The 27,506-nt window shown below is 35.7% G+C and overlaps 1 protein-coding gene and 1 long non-coding RNA gene across 2 annotated transcripts; one reads left to right on the forward strand and one right to left on the reverse strand.

Moving 5' to 3' along the window:
- The first annotated feature begins 366 nt into the window (after positions 1 to 366).
- LOC108464919 (receptor-like protein 9DC3) lies at positions 367 to 2,740 on the forward strand. The gene is made up of 3 exons (XM_017765202.1): positions 367 to 512; positions 1,066 to 2,368; positions 2,423 to 2,740. Exons 1-3 carry the CDS (start codon positions 367 to 369, stop codon positions 2,738 to 2,740), a joined length of 1,767 nt encoding a protein of 588 aa, XP_017620691.1.
- Positions 2,741 to 6,642: 3,902 nt separating this feature from the next.
- On the reverse strand, positions 6,643 to 7,528 carry LOC128293101 (uncharacterized). Its single transcript, XR_008283158.1, has 2 exons — positions 7,057 to 7,528; positions 6,643 to 6,882 (listed from the first exon to the last, which is right to left on the reverse strand). It is a non-coding gene; the product is annotated as an uncharacterized LOC128293101 (long non-coding RNA).
- Positions 7,529 to 27,506: the final 19,978 nt, after the last annotated feature.

A 27,506-nucleotide genomic window follows, 5' to 3' on the forward strand; every position in this document is an offset into this window, starting at 1 on the left:
GTCCCTTGAGTCCTCGAGTGATGAAATTTTGGACTCAAATCTTTCAAGGAGTGTGGTGATAACCTTCTCAACCACCCTGCTATCACTGAAATCTTCACCAAGCAGCCTTATGCTGTTGACAGTGGCCATGATCCTGTCTGAGTATTGCTTAATACTCTCAGACTCTTTCATCTTCAGGTTTTCAAAGTTCCTCCTCAAGTTGATCACTTGTTGCTGTCTTGTTTTATCTGACCCCATGAACTCCTCCTTCAGCCTCTCCCATGCTTCCTTAGGTGTGCTGCAGGCCATGATCCGAGTGAAGATTACATCTGACACTCCATTCTGCAGGCAAGCTAAGGCTTAGTGCTTCTTGGTGCTCTCCTCAGCATGCTGCCTAATCTGAGCAATTGTGGGATTAGCCCTCAATGGAGGTGGTTCAATGTCATTTTCAACTACACTCTACAAGTCTTGAGCTTGAAGCTTGACTACCCAAATGTGGTAGTTTTCACCAGCAAATACTGGAGGTGGTGGAGGTGTGAAGCTCATCCTGATGCAACAAGTTTAACAGGTTCAAACTCCTACTTTCTCGTGCTTTGTTTTCTCAAATGAAACAACTAACAATCAGAGGCCCTCAAAGACTTATTCTCTGAATACCATTTGTTGGAACAAAGGCAGCAACAAAAGTAGCAAAACAGTATTGAGTTTGCAAAGTAAAGTAAAAACAAAGAAAAAATGAATGAGAAAGAGTTTTGAACAACAAGAATTGAGGAAAATCATCAATTTCATTAATAATTCAAAAGATATATAAGTTACATAACAAATTGGACAGTTACCTACTAATATAACTGCTCCCAATAATTTACTAATACAAATTTGAATTACAAATACAAGCAAGCTGACATATCAGCTACTACATCAACTTCAAATCAAAGACAAATCCTACTAACTTTAACAACAACTTACAAAGTAACTAAACTTAGTTACATAGGAACAAAATAATCAAAATGAACAAATCATGCTGCTACACTCGGTTCTGCTCCAATGCTGGTCTGTTTGCTGAGTTGCTGGCCACATGTTGCATTGCAGGCCAATGCTCAACACTTTGGAGTATCTAGATCTCCACTCTAACAAACTTAATGGTCCCATGGACCCAATCCAAGAGCCTAATCTTGTCCTCCTCAACCTTCCTTTTCTTGACCTTTCATTTAATAACTTGAGTGGCAATATCAAGTCATGCATGCTTGTGAAGCTTAGGAATCTAAGCTTACTTGATCTTTCACATAACAACTTACTATCATTAACTAGCTGCAATTATGGTGCCAATTCTACACTACCCATGATAATTGAGTTTCATTTCTCTTCTTGCAACATGCAACGTTTCCCAAGCTTCTTGAATGCATCCAAGTACTTGCAACTTTTAGATCTTTCTAATAACCAAATTCATCGTTCTATTACAAAATGGGAAGCCGAAGGATGGGAGAACTTGACCACTTTGAACCTTTTTATGAACTTCTTGATTAGCGTTGAGAAAATTCCAGGGAAGCATCTGTATTTTCTGGAACTTAGCTCCAATTCACTTCGAGGACCATTTCCAACTCCACCACAGAATTTGAGTTTTTTATTAATCTCAAACAATGAGTTGGTTGGAGAAATCCCTTCCAAGATTTGCAATTTGAGTTTTCTTTCCGTACTTGACTTGTCTAAGAACAAGTTGGGTGGAACTATTCCAGATTGTTTTGGGACTTTTGGGAACAAGCTTTCAATGATTTTGAGAACACTTAATCTCAATGGTAACCAGCTTGAAGGATCAATTCCGCAGTCATTAAAGATCTGCTTCAATTTGGAAGTTTTAGATTTGGGCAACAACAACATAAATGATACATTTCCTTATTGGTTAGATACGCTTACTAATCTTGAAGTTCTTGTCCTTCGATCTAATAGATTCCATGGTGGCATTCAAAATTTCAATAGAACATTTTCCTTCAGAAATCTTCAAATGATTGATCTCTCTCGAAATGAGTTCACTGGTCACATCCCACCCGAGCTATTTGAAAATTTAAAATCAATGAAAGATATTCAGGTAGACGAAAGTGGCCCAGAGTACATTGGAGGAGATTATTATCAAGACTCTGCAATTATAACAATGAAAGGGTCAGATTTCAAACTTGAGAGAATTTTAACTTTTTTCACAATTATTGATTTTTCAAGCAACCATTTCAAGGGGTCGATTCCTAAAGAAGTTGGAGAACTTAACTCACTCATTGTGCTCAACTTCTCGCACAATAGATTAGCAGGTAATATCCCACCATCACTTGGAAAAATGACAGCACTTGAATCATTGGATCTCTCATCAAACAAGCTTCAAGGAAAAATCCCAGTGCAGTTAACTGTCTTGACAAATCTTGGAGCATTGAATCTTTCTCATAACAATCTTGAGGGGTAGATACCATTAGCTAATCATTTTGATACTTTCTCAAATGATTCCTTCGATGGCAACTCCGGGTTATGTGGATTTCCATTGTCAAAGAAATGTGGCAACAATCAGGAACTAGAATCATCTCCATCAACAGTTGCGGACGACTCTGAAACAACACTTGTTTGGAAAATTGCAGCAATGGGTTATGGAAGTGGACTAGTGCTTGGATTGAGTATGGGATACATAGTTTTCACAACTGGGAAACCCTATTGGCTAGTGAAGATGATCAAGCGAAACCCACAAGAGAGAGGAAGGATCCATCAAAATGGAAGGAGAAAGAATTAGCAATGGATGGTATAGGGTTTGTTTCCAGCATCTTTTCCATAATATTTTTCATGTATTCTTGTTATAAGCACAGTTTCATGCATGATTTTTAATAAAAGGTTAAACAAGTCTTGTTTCTCCGCAATACCATAAAATTGGGATTTTAATTATTACAGGAAACAGAAACATCCATTCCAAAGCCATAGCTCTCGATTATACCATAAGGAAAGGAGAAAAGTTTTTAGGACAGAAAATAAAATTTTAACTTTTAATAGTATATATCTTTATAATTTTTAAAGGATTAAATCAAATTTTTATAATTTTAAGGAGGCCAAATTGTAATTTTAATTTTACTAATTTAAAATTTTAAAAATTTCTAAAGGGCATAAATAGTAATTTTCCATTTTAGGGCGGGCCGAGGCCCTACCAGCCCCTAGATTCCCTCTGGATTATAGTAATATAAAATTTTACTATTTTTCTTTCGAATGATCAATTCTGTTGGGGATCAATCTGATTAAGTAACGAACAAGTAAAATAGCGGAATAAGCACACAATTTTAACGTGAAAAAACCCTCCCAAAAGGATAAAAAAATTATGAGAAAAAATAATTTTACTATAATGGCAAAAGAACGAATATTAAAAAGATAGAAACAAAAACTAAATCCCGAAACCGAAAACAAAGAACCCTTAAAACTTAAGCACAAAATTCTTCAAAAGTGTTATAAGTTCTAATCTTTTTAATAGATGTGTTTTTTAAGGTTGTAAAAGAGACTATTTGCATGCTAATTTCGTATGTGAAATAAATTATGTTAATGAATGCTAAATAAATATTAAATCTTCTATAAAGAAAATATATTTTGTTTAACTTGACTTGCAAGTAATCTCTTATTTAATAAGAATTTAGGTCACACAACTCTAGCAAATTCTTTAACTGGAATTGAATTTCCGATCACTTAGTTAAAAGATGAGGTGAGCAACTATAACATCACTATCTCATTGTTAAAATAAAAATAAATTTAAACGAAAATTCGACCATACAAAGAAACCCAACCCATTTTTACATTAAGAAAGTAGTGGCTTGTAATATTTATTTTTATTTGTACAATACTTATTAAATAATGTCTCACAGGATTATGATTACGACATGGATACCAATTATTGTAGATACAAAATAAAAGTTTGAACCGATTGATGCATTTACATGAAAATTCAACCATAAATTTACTTAATATCATATAAACCAAATGTTGAAGAACCAAAGACATTATATTATTTGAGAAAAAAAATACAAGACGAAATAGGACCCAAATCAAACTCCCATCTACTTCTGTTTGTATTATTTCATATTAGTTTTTAATATATTTTATATAAAATTAATATTTTATTTTTAAATTAGTAAAAATAATATATATATATATATATATAATGATAGGTTTTATTTTTATTTTTAAATCCAATCAAATGATGCTTTCAAACAGGTGGAAATTTGATTTAAATAATTTTATTTTTATGCAATATTTTTGGAATTGGATTGGTGTGTAACACCCTTCACCTGAGATGAACTTGTAGCTTACAAGCAAAGGATGTCACATTTGAACACTAACACTATTTAACATGAAAACCAATTTTAAAACTTTGTTTTAAACATAATTGGACTCATTTGAAGCTAATTAATTCATTGCTAAGCTTCTTTTAAAGTTTGGTTACAAATAGAAATCATTTGGAGTTCATCAAGTCAAGATAGGGTAAATAGGGTCAATGTCACAACACTAGGAAATGGGTGTCACGACACTGAAAGCAGTATTCTCAATATCACAATACTAATTGTCAGTTTAGCATTGCTTCTAAGAAGCAATTTTGGGAAAAAAACACTTTTTAGATAAAAGCATTACTAAACAAGATGTTTTTGAGCTTTTCAAAAACGCTCTTAAGACAAAAAAATGTATTGCAAAAGCAGTTTTGTAGCCAAAAGCAGAAGCAAAAAATTTTAGTTTTTGCTCAAAAATGCTTTTTGGCTCAAAAAAATGTTTTGGCATGGTTTGTGTAGGAAAAATGTTGTAAAAATTACACCAAATGGTAAGATTGGAAAGTTGGCATGAAATAGGAACCAAGCTTGTAACACCCTTCACTCGGTCCAATCGTCAGACACGAATTAGGAAATGCTACTACAGTTATTGGAGCTAACCACCTACAATTCATAGCAATTAATTCATTCCATTACTGATTTATGACATAATTCGATGCATAATATGTTATACAATCAAAACCAGACCTCAGTCGAGCTGACGAAAGCTCTTAAGTTGTCCTGAGCCTAAAGAAGGATCAAACTATAATTTTTTCAAAGTACAAGCATAAATATTGACCGTCTATAAACAAGTTATCGTTTATAGTAAAATATAACACCAAAAATATAAGAGATTAAGACAACAATGTCCGTAAGTGCATGTGTCAAATTGTAAGAGAGGATTATTCGAGAGCTTTGTATTTTCACTTTTGTGTTATTTATTTTCTACCTTTAAGTAAGGCGAGTGAGAGAGAGTTCATGCTAAGTGTACTTGAGTGAAGTTACAATTATTCGAGTGCTAAGATAGATTGAGTTGAAATCTTTATTTGTATAGTGAGAAGTTTTTTCTAAGTAACTAGGTAAAGCACCGAAAAAATTGAACCAATATTAAACCGCCACATCATATAAACTTTAAAATTATTTTTGAATTCTTTTATTTTTCTTATTTTCTTTTATATTATTTATCTTTCTTTATTTTTTCCCTATTTTTTCTTCTTCCATTGTAATGTTTGGCAATACTAGCAATGCTTAAAATTTGTCCTCCCGAAGTCGTGCACTAACAATTAATTCTATTTTCAAACTTTATCTCTTGTTGGTTCTACTTGATGAGAGTGAAAAAATTATTTCACTTATCAAAATCAATAACTTTAGAACTAGACCAAGAATCGATCAAGGTATTGGTCTAAAGATAAGAGTTGAACTGATTGACTTGCCAATTGATACAGATCAATTGAACCAAGTTAAACAACCAATTGAACCAATTTTATCTATTTTTTGAAAAATTTTATCAATTTTTTAAATAATTTATTTTATCAACCCAGAAAACTGATCAAATCAGGAATTTATTTTATCGGTTGTGTTCTTTACATGATTTATTCAATTGGAATTGAAATTATGAATAACATGAGTGGCTAAATCCCTTAGAGGAGATTAACGAGTGGATAGGGATGTGATTAACAGAAGATTTAAGGTTTCCCAAGAGGGGTAGTTAGTATGACTTACGTGTACTTAAACCACTAGGATTGGCAACCCTAGGAGGTTATCATAGGCTAGACAAGGTCTGGAGATAAGTCGAACCGAGTAAATCGTAATTTATCTTGGTTGAGAATGTGAGGTTGGGAGATAAGTGACTATGAATCAATCAATTAGTTAATTTGAGGATGAGAGGTAATAATTAGTTAATCGATAGCTAATCCACCCTAAAATCGTAATTCGAAGTTAGTTGCAAACCTTGAATCGAGCTAATCTTCCTTATTGGTTTATAGATTTTTACCGTTTGTTTATTTTTCATATTGATTTATTTACACCATTTCAACTGTCCAACAAGATAGTATTTTATTAAAATGATCTTTTATTATCTTTAATTGATTTGTTCAATCCTATAAGCCATGCCATTTTTTTATAAGATTATTATAGTTCATCGGAAAAAGTTTAATGTAACACCCTAAACCCAGCCTAGATGTTATGCCGAATCTGGTGAGGTCACAAGGAATGGGTTTTGGAAACCGTGTTGACTTGGTAAATCATCAATATTTAAAATTTACTAAAACCACAAATTAGTCAGTTTCTTTACCAGAACTTATTACAGTGGAAGCCTTTATCATTATAGTTTGAAAACGCAATCATATTTTTAGGAAAATTTTGGTTTGCATAAAATTCTTCGTTTTAATAAAATAATTTTACCAAAGCAATAAAATTGACAAATAACCCAAAAATAAATAGTTAAAAACCAAACAATCTAGAGAGTCCCAAAAATTATAAACTCTCAAATAAATCCCCAAAATTAAAATAAACCATAAATGCTAAGTTTAACAATTAAACGGTTGAGTGGTCACCGCTGAGTCTCTCCTGCGCCGATCCGTCTAAAACTGTGGATTACCTAATAGAACAGACAAACGGATATGAGTTTACGAAAACACAGTGTGTAACCCAACAGAAATAGACAAGCAAACATACAGAAGTCTCATACAAATCAGATATAGATTTGGACTTATATCCTTTTTCAGATACAAAAATCAGAACAAATATGCAGATTAGATATACAGAGTCCTACCTCCATCCTCTACACACCATCTCCGACCATCCCATTACACCATGTGGGGTTAAAAACACCCACCTATCCCTACACACTACATCATGCCATTATGACATATATCAGATAAAGTGTAGCCATGTAGCACCCCAAACCCGGCCCAGAAGTTATGGCCGGATCCGGCATGCCACATCAAAAACGTTAAAAATTTTTTTTTCCATTCTAAGTCCAGAAAATCGTACTTGATGTTCAAAAGATTAATTCATTAAGGATTAAAGTGAATGGAAGCTATGCACCAGGTAGGAAACCGGAAAAGAGGTGGTGAGTCCATCGGACTGCTTAAGTACCAAGCTCCCTTCGGGTCCAATCCTAGACATGCATACCGCCATTGCCACACCTTAATGTCATGGATATTTCTAGGAAACCGATTGGATTAAGTCATTTTTAGGAAAAGTGATTAATTTTGGAAAATACTTTCATTGCGGAAGCTTTGCTTGTTGTCGAGTTATTTTGAAATCAATTGTTGTTTTTGAAAACGCGCTACTAAAGCTATCCAATTTCAACAGTTAAAATAAGTAATACCTATCTTAGTAATACATATTAAAACCATAAAAAATAATTAAGCGGCCTTATTACATTGAAAAAACCCAAAACTTCAAACGTAAATAAAGGATGTCCAGTTCACGGAGGAAAATCAAACTTTCGAAACGGTGGCCACTCAATTCCCTCACGACTCCAAGCCCACTATGGTTGGGGATTTCTGCGTGGATGAAAATAAAAGGGTGAGTTTGGGAAACTCGATGTGTAAGGAAAACCCATTCAAAGCCCAAGTCACTCAAGCCTATTGGGCCTAAGCCCATTCGAATAATAAAGGGTACTAGGCGAGCCCTTTTCAAATTACAATAAACCGGGCCTTAGCCCTTATTCAGATAATGATATGGCCCATAGGCCCATTTCAAAATACATGCAACATCAATAACATATGCAAGCCCATTTGGGTAATAGTGGTACTGGGCGAGCCCTTTTCAGATTATAATAAACCGGGCCTTAGCCCTTATTCAGATATAATGATGGCCCATAGGCCCATTTCAAAATACATGCAACATCAATAACATATGCAAGCCCATTTGGGGAGACTACTCAACCCACCAACCACTACACTCCACCCTACCACCATACACTCCATGTGGGGAATAGCTCAACCCACCCAAATTCAACACTCCACAGCTTGCGACCTTGCCGCTCGATTATCAATAAATTGAGGCAAAGCCTCCAAGACGTGGACAAGCCACTTTCAGTACTTCCTCCGTCAATATCCCAATCCCATGTATCGATAATAACAACATGGCATGCGATAAATAACAACGATCAAACATGCATTTAGGTCAATTTAACCCTAGGGGTATTTCAGAATTTTGCACCTAGGGGTATAACAATAATTTTCCATACATAGGGGTATTATAGTAATTTAGCTGCTTTTAGGGTTTTTCATGCATATTCCTACTTTTCACGTACTAACGTAATCAGTACCGAGGGTTCTTACTGAATTGGGCCGTTGGCCCATCATTCAATTTTGGCCCATTAAGCCCAAAAATATCGAGGGCACGTAAATCATGCACTTTGCGTCCAAATTTTGCAGCTTACCAAAAACATTAATCGATTTACCTCACGAGCATTCGCACACTCATAAATCTACAAAATACCGCTTTTGGCATTTCGCTTTTCGGCTTTTGCCGATCTAGACTAAGAAAGAGGGTGTTAGTTACACACTGCTTTGCGACGATATCTTGTGAGATCCACACACGAACTGCCTACAATTGGATTACTAACACGTTAATCTAACTATTCAAATACGAACTACGTATTAACCCCTTACAATATTCAGTCAACCACACCTACAGATCATAGTAAGCTTATAAGAAATCAATAAGCAACTCATTAACAAATTTTTGTCAATGTTTACCACATAATCATAATTTCACTGCAAGCTGTCTTTCTGAGCAACAGTCACTAAATCATTTATAACTGGAGCTACGAAACTCCAAATCAAGTGCCGTTAATTTTCCCTGAAAATATACTCATATATCTTTTATCCATAAAATTTTCAGAATTTTTGGTATGGCCAATCAATACCAGATTTTTCTTAAAGTTTCCCATGTTTCACTGTTTGACTAATCTGACCACTCTTCATTACGAATCAAATTTCTCATTGTACAGAATTTAAAATATGTTCTCGTTTATTCCATTTGAAACTAGACTCATTAAGCTTTAATTACATAATTTATTCAGCTTCTAATTCATCTCCCACAATTTATGGTGATTTTCCAAAGTCACGTTACTGCTGCTGTCCCAAGCAGATTTATTACCAAATCACTCTTTCACACCTAACTTGCATGCTTGTTATTTAAACATGTATATCACCAATCAATCATCACATATCTATGATTTTACTTAAGTATAATCTCCATTTCATCATTTTAAAGCACAACATGTTAGCTGATTTTTCCCTTGAACATCTAAGGCACATGCATGCTCATTTGTTTGGCTCAACTTCACATATCTTCCATTTTTCATCAAAAGAACATGAAACAACAACCATTTCCTTCATTTTAATTCATGACCAAATGCTCACAACACAACTAAAAATCAAAATATACTTCAAGAGTTAAGGTAGAATCAAGAAGAACTCATGAACCTCAAAATAGAAGCAAGGTACCAAGAACTTACCTTCAATTTTCCTCCTCCTAATGACCAAATACTCAAGAGCTTTCTCCTCTCTTTTCTCTCCTCTAACTTTCAGCTATGATGAACAAAGATGAACAAAACTTTGTTCTTTTCACCCCTTTTTCTTTTAATAAAACTTCATTTTTCATCCATTTAATTCTTTAATACAAAAGACATGAAATTCTTATCATGAAACATTTACCTAACCCATTATCATGAAACATTTACCTAACCCATTATCATGGAACATTTACCTAACCTATCATCATGAAACATTTACCTAACCCATTATCATGGAACATTTACCTAACCTATTATCAATTTGTATCAATTTGTACCATAAATTATGGATATCAAGTGTACATTTTGTCTACAACAACATGATGGTTGGCCACTTCATGTAAAATGGGAGGTTTGTCATGCAAATCCTCCTATTTTGCACTCCTATTTATTTGGCCACTTCAATTTAGCCTATATCATTTTCAAACATTTTCACATTGGTCCTATTTCATAATTTCACTCATAAATGACAAAATCAAAGCACGAAATTTTGTCAACATTCACAGAATTCCCGAAAATTGGGGCGTTACAAGCCAAGCTGCCAGAATAGAGGCGAAGGTCGCCTTTCAGATCACTTCCTCTACATATACAAATCTCACCCCAGTCAATGATACAGATTCAACAGATACAGTATAATAGATTCAACATGATCATCATGCTTATATATAGGTAATAGTACAAACAGACATACATTTACTACACTGCTCAACTCAGTCTATCAAGATGTCTTAGCATACAAATTAGGGTTTAGATAGCCTTTACTGACCCTACAGTAGGCCCATAGTCGATTGGAGCGACTTGTACGACCTTAGGAAAAATTTTAGAATTATGGGCCCATATGCCTGTGTTGCTTGCCCGCGTGGGCCCACATGCCTAGATTGGCCTTTGCCCGTGTGGCCCACACGCCCATACTTGAGCCACCACACGGCCGTGTGCTGCGCACGTCCATGCCTTCGTCGACCACACGGTCGTGTCTCACACATGCGTGTGGCGTCGACAGAATAGTTTTCGGCTTTCGCCGAAACCCAACTTTTAGTGATTCGGGTATATACTTGTTAAAGTTTTGATGTGAAAATAGTCCCAAGCCACACAATACCTAAAAAATGATATCAAAACTCCCAAAATCAGTTCTAAACCTTACTTTAATTGCAACAAAGAAACCAACAACGATGAAGTCGAGTATTCAACACTTACCCAAAAACACTGAACGATTTCGACTATGATTCCACAAGAGGATAGTCTCGTTCTTCATGATTGGTTGCTGCCAAAAACCCAAATATCAATCGAACATAAAGAAAGAATATAATTCTTAATAATTGCCTCAAGAACGAGTGAAACTCCCTACCTTCACTTACCCTAACACACGAAGAGTCAAAAGAACGAAAAGTCACGGCTTGAAAGAGAAAATTTAACAGAATAAAGGGAAAGAAATAATTTTTGGATGGAGTGGAGTCACACACAAAAAAAAGGTCAGAAATTTTCCTGAGAGGGAGAAAATCGATTTTTTTTTTGAAAAAAAACCACAAATAACTACCAAACCCCCCAGATTACACTCTACTAACCCATTAACCCGCTAACACCCAACTTCTCAGAATCCAACTCCATCAAGACTCTATCAGGAAACCGAGCCAAAAGATACCCCCTTGCTAATGCAAAGATTTGAACATAGGACCAGTAACTCACCAATTCCCTTCCCACTTGAACCAGCAGACTCATTCTGATATGGATATACAAATAATTTAATATAAGCTCACTGAACAAGGATAGGGCTTGATTCCAAAAATGACAAAAATTAACAATCTAGGACTTGAACCCAAGACCTCTCACACACCCCCAAAATATTTAACCACTAAAACAAATACACATCTTGTGTTAGATATTTACAGAAGCAGAAATAAATTATTTAGGGCGTTACAATTAACCAAGACTATGTTTGTGGGTGTTTAAGTTAAATTGTCTTGTACAACTAATAGTCTTTTCGCTTTTTACTTGCTTGAACAATACCTAAGTGTATCAAATAAATCTATGTAACTTTACTACTTTAAATAAACTAACTTCTAATATCATATGTGTTCAATGTGATTTTACGTATTTAATATTTAATTAATTTTAAAATTTTTAGAAAATAATTAAAGTAGTTTTAACATATTTAAGATACAATATAGTTTAACTTTATGTAATTAATGAAAATGAATATTATTCATGTACAATAATTAATTAACTCTAATATATTAATTAAATGATAATTAAGATGATTAGAATTCTATTCAAGTAAAATCATTATATTTTAAATCAATATAATTAACATAAAAAATTTTAACTGATAATTTTAATTTACATGATAATTATCACAACTTTTCCTCTTATATTTTATGCTAAAGGGTACTCACATATCCTTGTATCCATGTCTGGATTTGCACCATATACGAGTATTTTAACAAAAACGAAGACACTAGTTAAGCATGCTTTTATAGCAAATTGTTACTTTTCGGCACTAGGCAAGTTGGGCATCATTTGTGTTAAAGATCTCATCCATGAGATAATGATAGTGGGACCTCAATTCAAGGAAGCCAACAACTTCTTTTGGCCATTTAAGCTCAAGGCACCATTGGGTGGTCTGAAGAAGAAGAGGAACCATTATGTCTGTCGAAACCCTTTTTTATTGTTGAAAACAATGGGGATCGACTTTTGAAAACAAAAATGTGGAGTCGCCACCAATCTCTTGGTTTAGGTGTGATTGGGCTACCTACTAAAATGTTTTGTTCTATTGAAAATAATTTTGGTTTACATAAAATCAAAAATCAAATGGGTTCGGGAGTCGATTACGCATGAGGAAGGGTGAGCACCCTCATTACGCCCCAAAAAATTGGTACCATATTGACTCAATGCTATCCTTATATCAAAGATTTTTAAGGAAAAAAAAATCTTTCAAAGCATGATTCTTCAAAATGTGTAAATAGTTTAAGTTAACTGTCAAAATTCCCTCGTCTCAAAGATATGTAGCATCATACCCAACACGATTGGATACGATCCTTTATACCTTTAAAAATATGATTGATTTTTTACTTTTGAAAACTCGTACACTAAAATTATAAAAGGTTATCCAAATATTTAGTTCACCGAAAAAATCATACCCAACACGATTGAGCACAATTTCTTGATGTAGACACTCAATTTTGCCTGGACCCAGAAATAAGTTCAAAAAAATAAAAATAAAAATAAAAATAAAAATAAAACAAAGTCCAAGTCCAGTACAAAATTACAAACATATAATTTGGCCCAATCAAAATGGCCCATTACTTGAAAAGATTTAAGGTCCATCTATAAGCTTGACTCATATGGAAATATAATCTTTAGGGATATGCAATCTTAGATATGATATGCAATCTTAGATATGATACAATCTTAGATATGATATACAATCTTGAAGATATGATCTTGTAATCTTGAAGATTTAATTTGTAGATATCCTTTAATCTTAACCGTTGATGTAATTGATCTGTACCGTTGGATTTGGGGAGGCTCAACTATAAATAGAGGTCTCTCCCTTCATTGTAAATCACTTGAGTTTTGGGAAGCAATAAGAATTCTTGAGAGCATTCACTCAAATTTCTCTCCCTCTTGCGTTCTTACTCTCTGTGGTTTGTTCTTATTTTATTCTTCGTCTATCTTAGTTTTTCAACCCCTTTTTTTTATTTCTTCATTTTTCAAATATGTATATTTATTCCTATCTTTTATACATTTTATTATGTATTTTATATATTATAATATTTAATCTTTTTATATAGTTTATTTTCAAATATATATTTTCTATGCATGTATATATATTATATTATCATTTCATGTATTTTGAACTATTGCATTATGTTTTTATAATTTGTAAATGTTCTATTTATTCATTTTTTAGTGTATGTCATTTATCTTATTTGTGCATAGTTTCATTTTTTATATGCTATGTTTAATTATTTCTTTTATATGCTATTTTATGATATATATTGTTGTATAATTTTTGCATGTATTATGTTTTTCTTTTAGTTTACTCATATTTTTATTTATTTATTATCATATATTTACCCTAGTATGATTTTTTTATTAAACGTATGTTCATGTTATTTAGTTTTTGTAGGAGCCCAAATTAGCCCAATAACCCATTACAAACCAACCCCAAACCCAACATTAATTAAACAAGCCCAAACCCAATCTAAACCTAAACCCTAGCCCAAAAGAAAAAACACAAAGCAAGTCAGCCCCCTTGCACCGGCCACCAACTCTGCAGCACTTTCAACTGCTCCTGCAAGAGAAACACGCGAAAAGACAGAAACTAATAGAAAATCAAGTTGTAAAGGCTATAAAAGCCATCAAAATAAATGTAAAAGGTCGGCAAGTTTTAATACATACATTAGTTTTAAAAAAAAAGAACAATAGATCAGTACCATAGATCGTTCGAATCAAGACCGAAATAAAAAAGAGGTGATTAAATTTGTTTTCTTTTAGCGAATCTGTTTTTTTTCTCTTTTGTTTTTCTTTTTCTTCCTTCTTTTATATTCTAATATATATCTATATACATATATATTATATTATTAAACTAAAAAAAAAATTACCTTTTCCGGCCACCGTGGACTGTGGTCGGCAACGGCGGCGGCGACCCTCCTGGCCGGAGCTGGACCTGGTCCAGAGAGAAACCCCTCCCCTCTCCCTTTTTTTTTTTCTTTCACTTTGCAAAATGAATTTTTTTGAAGAAAAAGGGCCTTTTATAGCCCCCCAAAACGACGTTGTTTTGGGGTTGGCCACTAAACCCCAAAACGACGTCATTTTGGCCTAGCCTGTTTGTTGACCCGACCCGCTCCAAGGATCCGCGTGTTTTTCATTGGAGGGGCTAATTGCACTTTTAGCCCCTTTGCTTTTTCATGCCTCTGCAATCAAGTACTATTTTAGTTTTTTAATTTGGCCCCAAAGTATGTAGTGCTTTGCGATTTAGTCCCTCTTGCTATGTTATGTTTTGAGGGGAGGATTAATTGTGTTTTTAGTCCCCCTTTGTTTTTTGCACGTTCAAATAAGCCCTTTTCCTTTTTATTATTTTAAATTACCCCAAAACTTTGATTTTATTTCAATTTTAATCATTTTTCATTTTATTTATTTATTTATTTTATTTTCGTTTTTTAATAGTGTTATTATCATTCCTAATATTATTAATACTATTATTTCTATTATTATTATTGTTATTATTAATATTCTGGTTATTAAATATTATTATTTTAATGTATTGTTATTTCTAGTTATTATTATTTCTAGTATTATTATTATATATAATATTAGTGTATGTTTTATTATATATGTATGTATATACATTTTATATACTGATATTATTTTAATTACTTTATTCTAATAATATTATTATATTATTATTATTATATTATATTTAGATATATATATATGTATATTTATTTTAAAATGTCTCGATTTTTTTACTATTATGTACATATGCATTTATCATTATATTTATCATTATATTATTTACTTTCACTATATATATATATTAAATATTATATTTTTCATATATTATGTATTTTTATATATTATATTATTCAGTATATTTTATTGTATTATATATATATTTTAAATAATTATATTATGTATACATTTGTAAGTATCATACTATTCATATATTTTATTGTTATTTCATTTATATATATATGTATATTATTAGTTATATATATATTTTATACTATTTCATGTATGTATTTTTATATTATCCTTATTATTGTTATTAATATTAGTATATGTATATATCTTTAATATATATATAGGTACATATTTATGTGACATTATTAATAGGTGTTTTCAACATTATTATTATGTATGTATATATTATGTAAATATTTTAACATTATGCATTTTATATATTATGTATATATATACCTTTTAGTATTGTATTTTATATATATCATGTATATATTTTAAATACTAAACTATATTTTTCTTACATATTATCTTATATATATATATATTTTAATAACTCTATATTATGTATGTATTTTAACATCATACTATGTATATACTTTGTAATACTATTGTCATGTTTATATTTATAATATATATACGTATGTATATAGGTAACATTATTAGTGTTTTTAATATTATGTTTCCGTCACTTTACTTATTATTATTATATGTTTATATATATATGTTAGTCTCTATTTCATGTTTAATAATATTATTACCATGTTTAATATCGCATATATTGTCATTATTTTTAATATTATTGTCGTATTTATTATTTGCTTGATGTATTTCTAATTCGGTTTTACCCATTCTTTATTGGTTTGTTTTTCTTATTATATTATTAGCATATCATTATTTATATTTTATTATAAATATTGTTTTATTTTATCTTTATCTTAGCATTCTTATATTATCGTTCATATTCGCACTCCTCATATCATCATTTGTACCATTTATTCACTTATGATTTCTTTGTATTTATTTATTTTATTTTAAAAAATATATTTGATTCATTTTTATTAATTTCAATAAATAAGGCAATTTACCGATTTAACATTAAGTCATCGATTTCATCGCTATGTTGGGTGAAATTCGTCGACTCGTGTAAAAAAACGGAATACCCTTCTAAAAAAACCGAAAACTAAAAATTCTCACTTTTCAATCGGATCATGATTAGATGTCAAATTGAATTCGTATTTTTGAAAATCAAGACAACACGAGTTTAATAAAGATACCAATTTTGGGCGCCACGGGGGTCCTAATACCATCCTCGTGCGTAACCGACTCCCGAACCCTATTTTCCTCTGAATTTTAACGCAGACCTAAACCCGGGCTTCATTGTTGTTCAAGAATAAATCTTCTTTTCTAAAAAATGATTTATAAGGTGTTCGATCACACCTAGGAAAAAAGATCGGTGGCGATTCCCTGTTTATTTTAAAATCAGATTTCAACTTGTCAAGTTTCCACTCAATCGCCACAATTAGCAACCGAAAGCTAAAATTTTACGTCGCTACAGCTGGCGACTACGCTGGGGACCCCTTTTTGAGAGTCCTGTCTGGAATTAAACTCGTGTTGTCAAAATTTGCAAAGTTCCTTGTTCAAATTGACATTTAGTCGTGATCCTCAAATTTTTGTTTTTGAAAAATCATGCACTTGCATCTGTTGTAAATATTTTGCTAACTCATTTTATCCTTTTGTTTTTAAGCTCTAGGTTCTTACGACTCTAGTTTAATTTTAAATAAAACGAAAGGTTTGTGAGTTTCTCCCCACACATCGCACACGTGCATTCTTGCATAACATGAGCTCTATACCCGGCCTCCGTCCGTTTAAATGAAAGTAAACGCTATGCCTTCGTGAGTTAACTCGTCCTTCCGCACAAGCTAGTGAATACTTTCGGGTTACATATGACTTATGCTTCCGTGAGTTAACTTGTCCCTCAGTATAGGCATAAGTAAATGTAATCCCTCGAATTGAACTCGTGAGCCTGTGATGGGTTACGACCGAGGCTTTGTACTAATCTTAGTAGATGATAGTACGGACAATTCGAGTACCTATCTAGAACCGAAACTGCATATAGTGAACCGTACGAGCCACCTAACTAGAGCCATGCCGAACTTCCGTCCGTTAATGGTCCCCAAAATAAGTACATGGGAGAAACGCCTCTTACCTTTTATTTCTTTGACATGTACACTTTCTATTTTGATTTTCCGTAATTTATATTTGTTGTGATTACTAACTAAGGTTGTTTGTCTTTATTTTTATTTTTCATCATGCATTATAGGCATCATATTAGGAAGGTGTTGACTAGAGATCGGTTGCCAAAAAAATGGGTTTCTAATGGAAGAGTCAATTATACAAACAACCGAGAAGAATGCCGTGGTTCGGGACTGGTTTCTAAAAACTCAGAAAAAAAAGGGGATAGTCTAGTGGAGGGATGTATTGCCAATCTGCCCGAGTACGTAACTGTGAATGTTCACCAGAATAACCTTGAAGATTTGGTTCGGGTTTGGAATTAGTGGGACTCGGACACTAGGGGTATCTTCACCGAGAGATATGGAGACATAGCCAATTTGATTGCTGTCAACATAGACGAACGATTGATCCAAGCCATGGTCAGATTTTGGGATCCGGCTTACCAATGTTTTACCTTCAATCAAGAAGATATGACTCCGACTATAGAGGAGTACGTTGCTTTGCTTCGCGTTGAAAATGCGCAATTCTATAAAGTATATGTGAAGGAGCCTAAGCCGATGACCTTCAAGAAAAAGTTAGTGAGATTGACAGACATGACTGACGCGTGGGCCGAAAAACAGATAAAGAAGAAGAATGAAACCATTTGCATTCCATGGTCTTCCCTACGAGATTTGGTTCTGAACCATCCCGACATGTTGAAAAGGGTAAATCTATTTGCTTTGGCCATTTACAGTTTGATCATCTTCTCGAAAGTCCTTGGACACATAGAAGTTGCGGTGGTGGATTTCTTCGAAAGATTAAAACAAGGAATCAACCCTGTCCCGACTATCTTGGCCGAGACCTTCAGATTCTTAAACAGTTGTAGGAAAACGGGGAAAGGACGCTTTATCGGATGCGCTCAGTTACTAAATGTCTGGATTTTGAGCCATTTTTGGAAAGTAGAGCGCACACCGTACCACATGTTTTCAAAAACTTTCGCCCCGTTGGAAGTCTATATTGAGAGAGAATGGCAAAAGGATGTCACTGAAGAACATTGGGTTTCAGTTTTTCAGAACCTTCGAGCTGAAGATGTAACCTGGATAGCACCGTGGATCCACCCTTCGGTTCTATTATACAAGGTTGGAAATCAAGATTGGGTACCACTACTCGGGCTATGGGGAGGAGTTGGATATGCCCCGCTATTAGTCCAAAGGCAATTTTCTTCGCGACAATTCATACCCGCCACTAGAGGATTAGCACAGTCCGAGTTTGCTTTTGCGGGAGAAGGGTATATGAAGAGGGTCCGAGACACTGCAAAGTCTTGGAAGAAAATTCATCTGATGGAATTGGCTTTATATGCTGATACCCTCACCCAAGATTATGACATCTGGAGGAAGCAACGGGTGAATAGTCAACAAATCTCGTCAACGAACTACACCGTCCAGAATCCTTTCTCGGAGGAAATGCTGTCTGAGCTAGAAATGGCAAGACAAGAATTTGAACGAGAAAAGGCCAAGATGTCTCGGGACCTTAGTGCTCTTCAAGAGGAAAACTACCAGTTGAAGATCGACGTTCAGATTGAAAGATCCAGAACCGAGAAAGTGCAAAAAGAGGCTGAAGTCGTAAGAAATGACTTAAGAGATCTTCATCTGGAAAATAAGAAGTTAAGAAGCACAATAAAGAATAGTGGGCTGGGCAAGTCATCGGCAGAATGGAAAGAATAAATTAGCAACATCAAAGGAGGGATGGAATTCTGGAAAGGGAAAGCGAAGAAAGAGGAGGAAAAGGCTGCGCGGGCTATGATAGAACTGAGGAAGAAGAATACCGAATATGAAGCTGTGTCTGTCGAGGTAATGACTAGTCGATCTAAACGTCAAGAACTAAAAGAGAGGATACGAGAGTTAGAAGATATGCTGCAAGATCGTCAATAACAGCTAGATACTCTCTTGAAGGCTTTGGAAGAAAATAATAGTCAATATGATAGAGACATTCATGCTTACGAAGAGGGCCTCCAAGAAAAAGAAATGCAACTTAGCTTTTTGATAAATGAAATTCGCGAGGTAGCCATGCACGTGGTACAACTATCGGAAGAAGCTAAAATTCTCATTTGCCAATTCCCTCCAAGTTGAAGATCGAACATATCAGAATTCTTAGCACGAGTAAAGAAATATGGCGATATAGTTAGGAAGTTTGTGTAATAGCTGAATCGAAAATGGAAAAATGTTTTGTAATGAACTATTTTGATGAATGAAATGCCTAAATAGGGGCTATCTTGAAATCAACACCAATTTCTTGCATTTCTTTCATGACTAACATTCATTTGACATTTATGCATTCATTCATTCATTCATTGCATATCCCATAATCGTTCGCTGAGGTTAAAACATACAATTCGCAGTTGTAATACCACAAGACTGGAACTACGTTATTCGTATAGAACGCGTCGACAAGCTAGGGCAATGGAGGCTGAATTTAATGAAAGAATTGATAGGATGGAAAGAGTTCAGAGGGAATTACAGGAGCAGTTGGCCAAGTCGCAACAAGAGACAAGAGACTTAATGGTGAGATCTCGAGAAGAATCGCTCGAACAAAGGGACCAAATGGCCAAGATGATGGAAATGATGTCAGCTCTAGTAAAAGGAAAGGGACCTATGAACCCTGACGTTGTGGAACCACAGTCAAGGGTTAACCTCGATCAGGATCAGCCCCATCTGCCAGAATTTACTCCACCACATACCTACGCAACAAAGAGGGTACGCTCAATGGGAACCTACAGGCCTGGAGCAATGACCTGCGCCACCTGCTAATCTAGGGCAAGGAATGTTTGTATCAAACCCGGGGGCTAGTCCTGCTGATCCACTCATTCCAGATTTGGACGATCCAGCAGAGATAGCCAGGTTAAAATTGGATAATCACGATGAAAATGAGAAATATAGGAGCCTAGAGGAAAGACTTAAAGTGATAGAAGGCACTGAAGTCTTCTCCGCACTAGGAGCTAAAGAACTCAGTTTGGTGCCCGATCTAATTCTACCTCCAAAGTTCAAGGTGCCTGATTTTGAAAAGTACGATGGGACAAGATGTCTAAAAGCGCATTTTGTAATGTTTTGTCGAAAAATAACGGGTTATGTGAACGAGGATAAGCTACTCATACATTGTTTTCAAGATAGTCTAGTAGGATCGGCTTTTCGGTGGTACAACCAGCTTAGTAGGGAAAAGATTCGATCCTGGAAGGACTTGGCATCAGCATTCTATGAGCAGTACAAGCATGTATCGGATATGGTGCCAGACAGGATGACCTTGCAAATGATGGAGAAAAAGCCATCGGAAGCTTTTAGACAGTATGCGCAGAGATGGAGGGACTCTCGGCCCAAGTGGAACCCCCACTAACAAAAACGAAGATAACCGTTCTCTTTATCAACACTTTGAAGGCGCCGTTTTATGACAAACTAGTGGGAAGTGCTACGAAGGACTTTGTGGATATTGTAATATCTGGTGAGCTTATAGAGAATGCCGTCAAGAGCGGTAGAATGGAAGGTCAAGAAAGTTCAAGACGGGTAGCACTCATGAAGAAGAAAGAACTAGAAGCCCATATGGTGGGAATGGGAAGCCGTTATACTCCTAATCCATATCCAAACCCACCCTAACCTCGAAATTATCCACCTCCGAATTTCTATTATCCCCCTCAAACCCCTTACTGCCAAACACCACCTCCTTTCTACCCCGTATATGCCACGGATAACCAAAGACCCATCACTACATTCCCATAAAACACTGTACCCGCTCAAAGCCAACCTAGAAACAAACCAAGACCAGCAAGGCCCAATCCCGAGAGACCGCAATTTACTCCTATCCTTGTGCCGTATGGGGAATTATACCCAAAACTTTTAGAGAAAAAACTAATATCTCCCCATTACATGGCACCTATTAAGCCTCCATACCCGAAATGGTATGATCCAAACGCTAGTTGTGTATACCATGCTGAGAATCAGGGGCACTCTACGGAAAACAGCCTTGCCTTTAAAAGGAGAGTTCAAGGACTCATCGATGCAGGCATTCTGCAATTTGATGGTACTGGCAATATGACCGGGAACCATTCCCAAATCACACCGAAGGGAATGTGAGTGTAGTGGGAGAAGAGGACAAACGGCAAAGTAGAAGAAGGGTTTCTGAAATAAGAACGCCTCTACAGAAAATCTGGGAGGTACTGGTTAAGAAGGGATTACTCTATCGCCCCGATGGAAATTTCAGAGAAGGAAGTCAAGGTTTTTATGATCTCCATGGAATTGTAGGGTACGACATTCAGTCATGTGAGGAATTTAAAAGGTTACTTCAAAACATGATGGATAATAAGGAGATCGAGATCTTTTATAAAGGTGAAGAGGCCGATAGAGGAGAAATATGCGCCTCTGACCATCAATCGTCAGGTTTCTCGTATAGTGCCGACCAACCGTTAATAATTTATTACGATGCGAAGAAGGAGCCGGTGAAACTAAAATTGATAATCGAGGTGCTATCTCTTTTCCCCTACAAGGACAATAAAGCAGTACCATAGAAATACGATGTCAATATCATCACACCTGATGATGAAAAACCCAAAGCCATGACTGGAAGTGTTGGGGAAGTAGGTCATTTCACTCGTAGTGGAAGATGTTATTCTAAAGAGATCGAGCCGGCAAAGAAGAATAGTGACTTGAAACAGAAAGAAAAAGCACCAATGCATGTGACTGGAGATGAGCATGAAACTGTGCCTGAGCAAGAAGCTAAAAAGCCTGTGGACGAGGAGGAAGCACAGGAATTATTAAAATTTATCAAGCACAGTGAGTACAATGTGGTGGAACAATTGAGTAAGCAGCCAGCACGAATCTCTGTATTATCTCTGCTGTTAAATTCAGAACCACACCGGAAAGCCTTGTTAAAGGTGTTGAATCAAGTTTACGTGGCAAACAATATATCCGTTGAGAAGCTTGACAGATAGGTGAATAACCTAAACGCGGATAATTTCATTTCTTTTAGTGATGATGAAATACCACCCAATGGTATGGATTTGTCCTATCTAAGGCCTTGCCATTTTACAGTAAGGGCATTCGATGGAACAAGACGAGAAGTTATGGGAAAAATCGAGATCCCTCTAGAAGTGGGTCCCAACATATACGATGTTGAATTTCAAGTCATTGATATTACACCATCATACAATTGTCTCTTGGGAAGACCTTGGATCCATTCTGTTGGAGCAGTCTCATCATCCCTCCATCAAAAGGTGAAGTTTATCATGGAGGACTGTTTGGTCACCATCGAGGGAGAAGAAGACATTGTCGTATCTATCTCGGCTGATGCACCATACCTTGAAGTAAGCAAAGATGCAGTGGAATGTTCCTTCCGATCCCTTGAATTTGTCAATGCCACATTCGTCGCTGAGGGAAACAGAATTCTCGTGCCAAAACTATCAAGAAATACCAGAATGGGTGTCAAATTGACTATAGGAAGGGAAGCTCGAGCGAGAAAAGGTTTAGGGAGATATCTGCAAGGAATAGTCAGGCTCTAAAGCCAGTACACCACAAGGCCCGATATGGTTTGGGGTTCCAGCCGGACATACATCAAAGAAGAAAACAATGGAAGAAAGATCAAGAAAGAAGGATCGCAAGAACCTTAGGCCAAGAAATAGAATGTGAGCCCATAACGTACCCTCCTTTGTCAAAAACATTTACATCTACATGAATGATATACCCCGAGCAAGACAATCCACGAAGCACACTGTCAATTATTGAATGGGGTCTTCAGAATGTCAGTATAAATGTCATTGATAAAGGAAGTGATGTAATTAAGGATGTTTCAACGATACGCCCTTGTCCTCCTGGATTTGTTTTGACCAATTGGACTGCTGTGGAGCTCCTTGTAGTTTCTAAATCTTCTCCAGAGTAATGCCCAATATTAACACTATTTTTTTTGTGTGCCCCTAAGTAATAGAGGGATTCTTTTGTAAGAGCTTATGATTTGCTCTTTATCATTTAAATGAACATCAATGAAGATGCATTTTGTCATGATCTTTTGCATTATCACTAATTTCATAATCATTTTCTCATTTCATAGCCTATCCTTATATTTTCCTCATACCATGCTATAACATTTCACTTGTTGGTTCCAATACTTGGATGCCCCTCTATAGTTTCCTTTTCCATTCAACTTTCAGGTGCTCAAATATCAACGGCATGAACAAACCTGTTACGAGTCTTGAAATCGATTTTGAGAAGGCTGTTTGTTTAGGAGAATTCGAAGCCGAAGAAAATGCTGAAGACTATGTCTCGTCTCCTGACTTGTTAAGAATGGTGGAACAAGAGCATAAAAAGATTTTGCCTCATCAAGAATCTGTTGAAACAATAAATTTCGAAACTGAAGAAAGGAAGCAAGAGGTGAAGATTGGGACCTCCATTTCAGGGGGCACCAGGCATAATTTGATTGCTTTGCTCCTCGAGTACAAAGATGTATTCGCATGGTCATATCAGGACATGCCAGGATTGGATGAAGATGTAGTGGTCCATAAGCTCCCATTAAAGCTAGAATCAAACCCATTCAACAAAACCTAAGACGAATGAGACCTGAGATATTGTTGAAAATAAAAGAGGAAGTCAAGAAGCAATTTGATGCTGGCTTCCTACAAGACTCCAAATATCCAGAGTGGGTGGCCAACATAGTCCCGGTACCAAAGAAAGACGGTAAAGTACGAATGTGCTTAGATTATCGTGACCTGAATCGAGCAAGTCCTAAAGATAATTTTCCCTTGCCACACATTGATACATTGGTGGATAACACAGCAAAGTAGTCATTGTTTTCTTTCATGGATGGATTCTCAGGGTATAATCAGATCAAGATGGCCCCCGAGGATATGGAGAAAACTACTTTCATAACAATATGGGGAACATTCTACTACAAGGTAATGCCGTTCGGATTAAAGAATGTTGGGGCAACATATCAGAGGGCTATGGTGACGTTATTCTATGACATGATGCATAAAGAAATAGAGGTCTACGTCGACGATATGATTGCTAAATCCCGAGGGGAAGAAGAGCATGTAGTGAACCTCAAGAAGTTGTTCGAAAGGCTGAGAAAGTTTCAACTAAAGCTTAATCCAGCCAAATGTATGTTTGGGGTTACGTCAGGAAAGTTGCTAGGCTTCATTGTCAGTGAAAGAGGTATCGAGGTTGATCCAGATAAAATAAAAGCCATTCAAGAGTTACCACCTCCGCACACGCAAAAAGAAGTCAGAGGATTTTTAGGAAGGTTGAACTACATCGGTCAGTTCATTGCTCAACTCACTAACCAGTGCGACCCAATTTTTCGACTCCTCCGAAAACATAATCCTGGAGAATGGAACGAGGAATGCCAAGAGGCTTTTTGATAAGATAAAGAGTATTTTTCTAATCCCCCGGTACTAGTACCACCAATTCCAGGCAGACCATTAATTTTGTATCTGACAGTGTTCGAAAATTCAATGGGTTGCGTACTGGGGCAACATGACGAGTCAAGAAAGAAAGAAAAGACGATCTACTACCTCAGCAAAAAGTTCACTGAATATGAGGCAAAGTATTTTTCCATAGAAAAATACTGTTGCGCTCTAGTTTGGGTAGCTTGGAGACTCAGGCAATATATTCTGTATCATACGACATGGCTAATTTTAAAGTTGGACCCAATAAAGTACATGATGGAATCACCTGCACTCTCAGGAAGAATGGCACGATGACAGATCTTACTATCAGAATACGGCATCGTCTATGTGAGCCAAAAGTCGATAAAAGGGAGCGCAATAGCTGACTTCTTAGCAACTCAAACAACAGAGGAATACAAGCCATTGAGATTTGATTTCCCAGATAAAGACTTGATGTGCATTACAGAAAAAGAATGTGAGTTATCAAAAGAAAAGTCATGGAAGATGAGCTTTGATGGTGCATCGAATGTATTAGGGCATAGGATTGGAGCAGTCTTAGTATCACCAGAAGGGAACCATTACCCGTTCACTGCCAGGCTGAATTTCTTCTGTACCAATAACATAGCGGAATATGAGGCCTGTATCATGGGACTTTGTGCAGCAATTGAAAGAAACATCCAAACTTTAGAGGTATACGGAGACTCAACATTGGTGATTTACCAAATCCGTAGAGATTTGGAAGTGAGGGATTCAAAATTAGTCAAATACAGTGATCTTGTGGCAGTGTTGATTAAAGAATTCAAAGAACTTTTAATTACTTCCCACGAGAAGAAAACCAGTTAGCTGATGCCCTGGCCACTTTGGCTTCAATGTTCAAAGCAAACAGAGAAACAAAAATAATGCCTCTTCAAATGAGCATATATGAAGTCCCTGCACATTGTTTCAGCATTGAAAAAGAGCCAGATGGACGGCCATGGTTTCATGATATCTTAGAATATATCAAGAATCAAAAGTATCCCGAACAAGCAAATGAGAACGGAAAAGAACAAACAAAAGAATGGCAACGGGTTTTGTTCTCGATGGGACATCCTATACAAAAGAGAAAAAGATCAAGTGCTCCTGAGATGCATAGATGCTGTTGAAGCCAAAAAAATACTTGAAGATGTCCATGAGGGAATTTTTTTGACACATGCCAATGGTTTCACTATGGCCAGGAAAATTATGAGACTCGGTTATTATTGGCTGACGATGGAAAGTGACTGCATTAGTTTTGCACGAAAATGTCATAAATGTCAAATTTATGGTGATAAAATTCATGTAGCCCCTTCGCCCCTTCATGTTTTGACTTCTCCGTGGCCCTTTTCTATGTAGGGCATGGATGTTGTAGGGCCAATTTCCCCAAAAGCTTCTAATGGACACCGATTCATTTTTGTGGTCATTGACTACTTCACAAAATGGATAGAAGCCGCTTCATTTGCCAATGTGATGAAGACTGTAGTTTGTAGGCTTTTGAAAAAGGAAATCATTTGTCGATATGGTTTGCCTGAAAGAATTATTTCAGATAACGCCATGAATCTGAACAACAAGATGATGAAGGAGGTGTGTGAACAATTTTAAATAAAGTATCATAACTCATCACCCTATCACCCAAAAATGAATGGAGCGGTTGAAGCAGCCAATAAGAATATTAAGAAGATTATTAGGAAAATGACCGAGACATATGAAGATTGGCACGAGAAGCTAGCATTTGCTTTGCACGCATATCGCACATCTGTGCGGACATCTACGAGAGCAACTCCTTTCTCTCTGGTCTATGGAATGGAAGCGGTGCTACTTATCGAGGTTGAGATCCCCTCTCTACGAGTCTTAATGGAATCGAAACTAGAAGAAGTAGAATGGGTTCGAGCTCGATATGACCAGTTAAACCTCATCGAAGAAAAAAGTCTAAAGGCAATTTGTCGCGGACAGATGTACCAAAAGAGAATGATCGCGGCCCATGACAAGAAAGCACAGCCAAGAGAATTCCACGAAGGAGAACTCGTGCTAAGAAAGATTCGCCCAATACAAAAAGACTTGCGAGGAAAATGGGCACCAAATTGGGAAGGTCCATACGTCGTAAAGAATGCATTATCGGGTAGAGCTTTGATTCTTACTGAGATGGATGGGAAGGAGTTACCGAATCTAATAAATTTAGATGCTGTGAAGAAATATTATGCTTGAAAAAAGGAAATCAAGATGAAAACCCGAAAAAGGGCATCTTAAAAAAACGGGATCAAGGTGAAAACCCGAAAAGGGCGTCTTGATTAACACAAAAGATTAGGATGAAAACCCGAAAGGGCGTTCTAATAAAGCAAGCATTGGCTTAAAAAGCAAGGCTTTTTGAACGGTGGGTCACATTGCAAGACTACGATATTCGAAGTATTTCTGAAAGCTCGAAATCTTTTACGTAAGAAGCCATGCTCGAAAAGATTCTGGATTGAGGAACGGGGAAGAGTTCATGCGTTGAATATCTAGAGCATTTGTATTTGTTGAATGCGATCTCTTTTCTCTATATGACACTTTTTTACTATCATTGATTAACCTTCTTTGTTTG

Source organism: Gossypium arboreum, chromosome 5, assembly GCF_025698485.1.
Source record: "Gossypium arboreum isolate Shixiya-1 chromosome 5, ASM2569848v2, whole genome shotgun sequence".
Taxonomy (NCBI): domain Eukaryota; kingdom Viridiplantae; phylum Streptophyta; class Magnoliopsida; order Malvales; family Malvaceae; genus Gossypium; species Gossypium arboreum.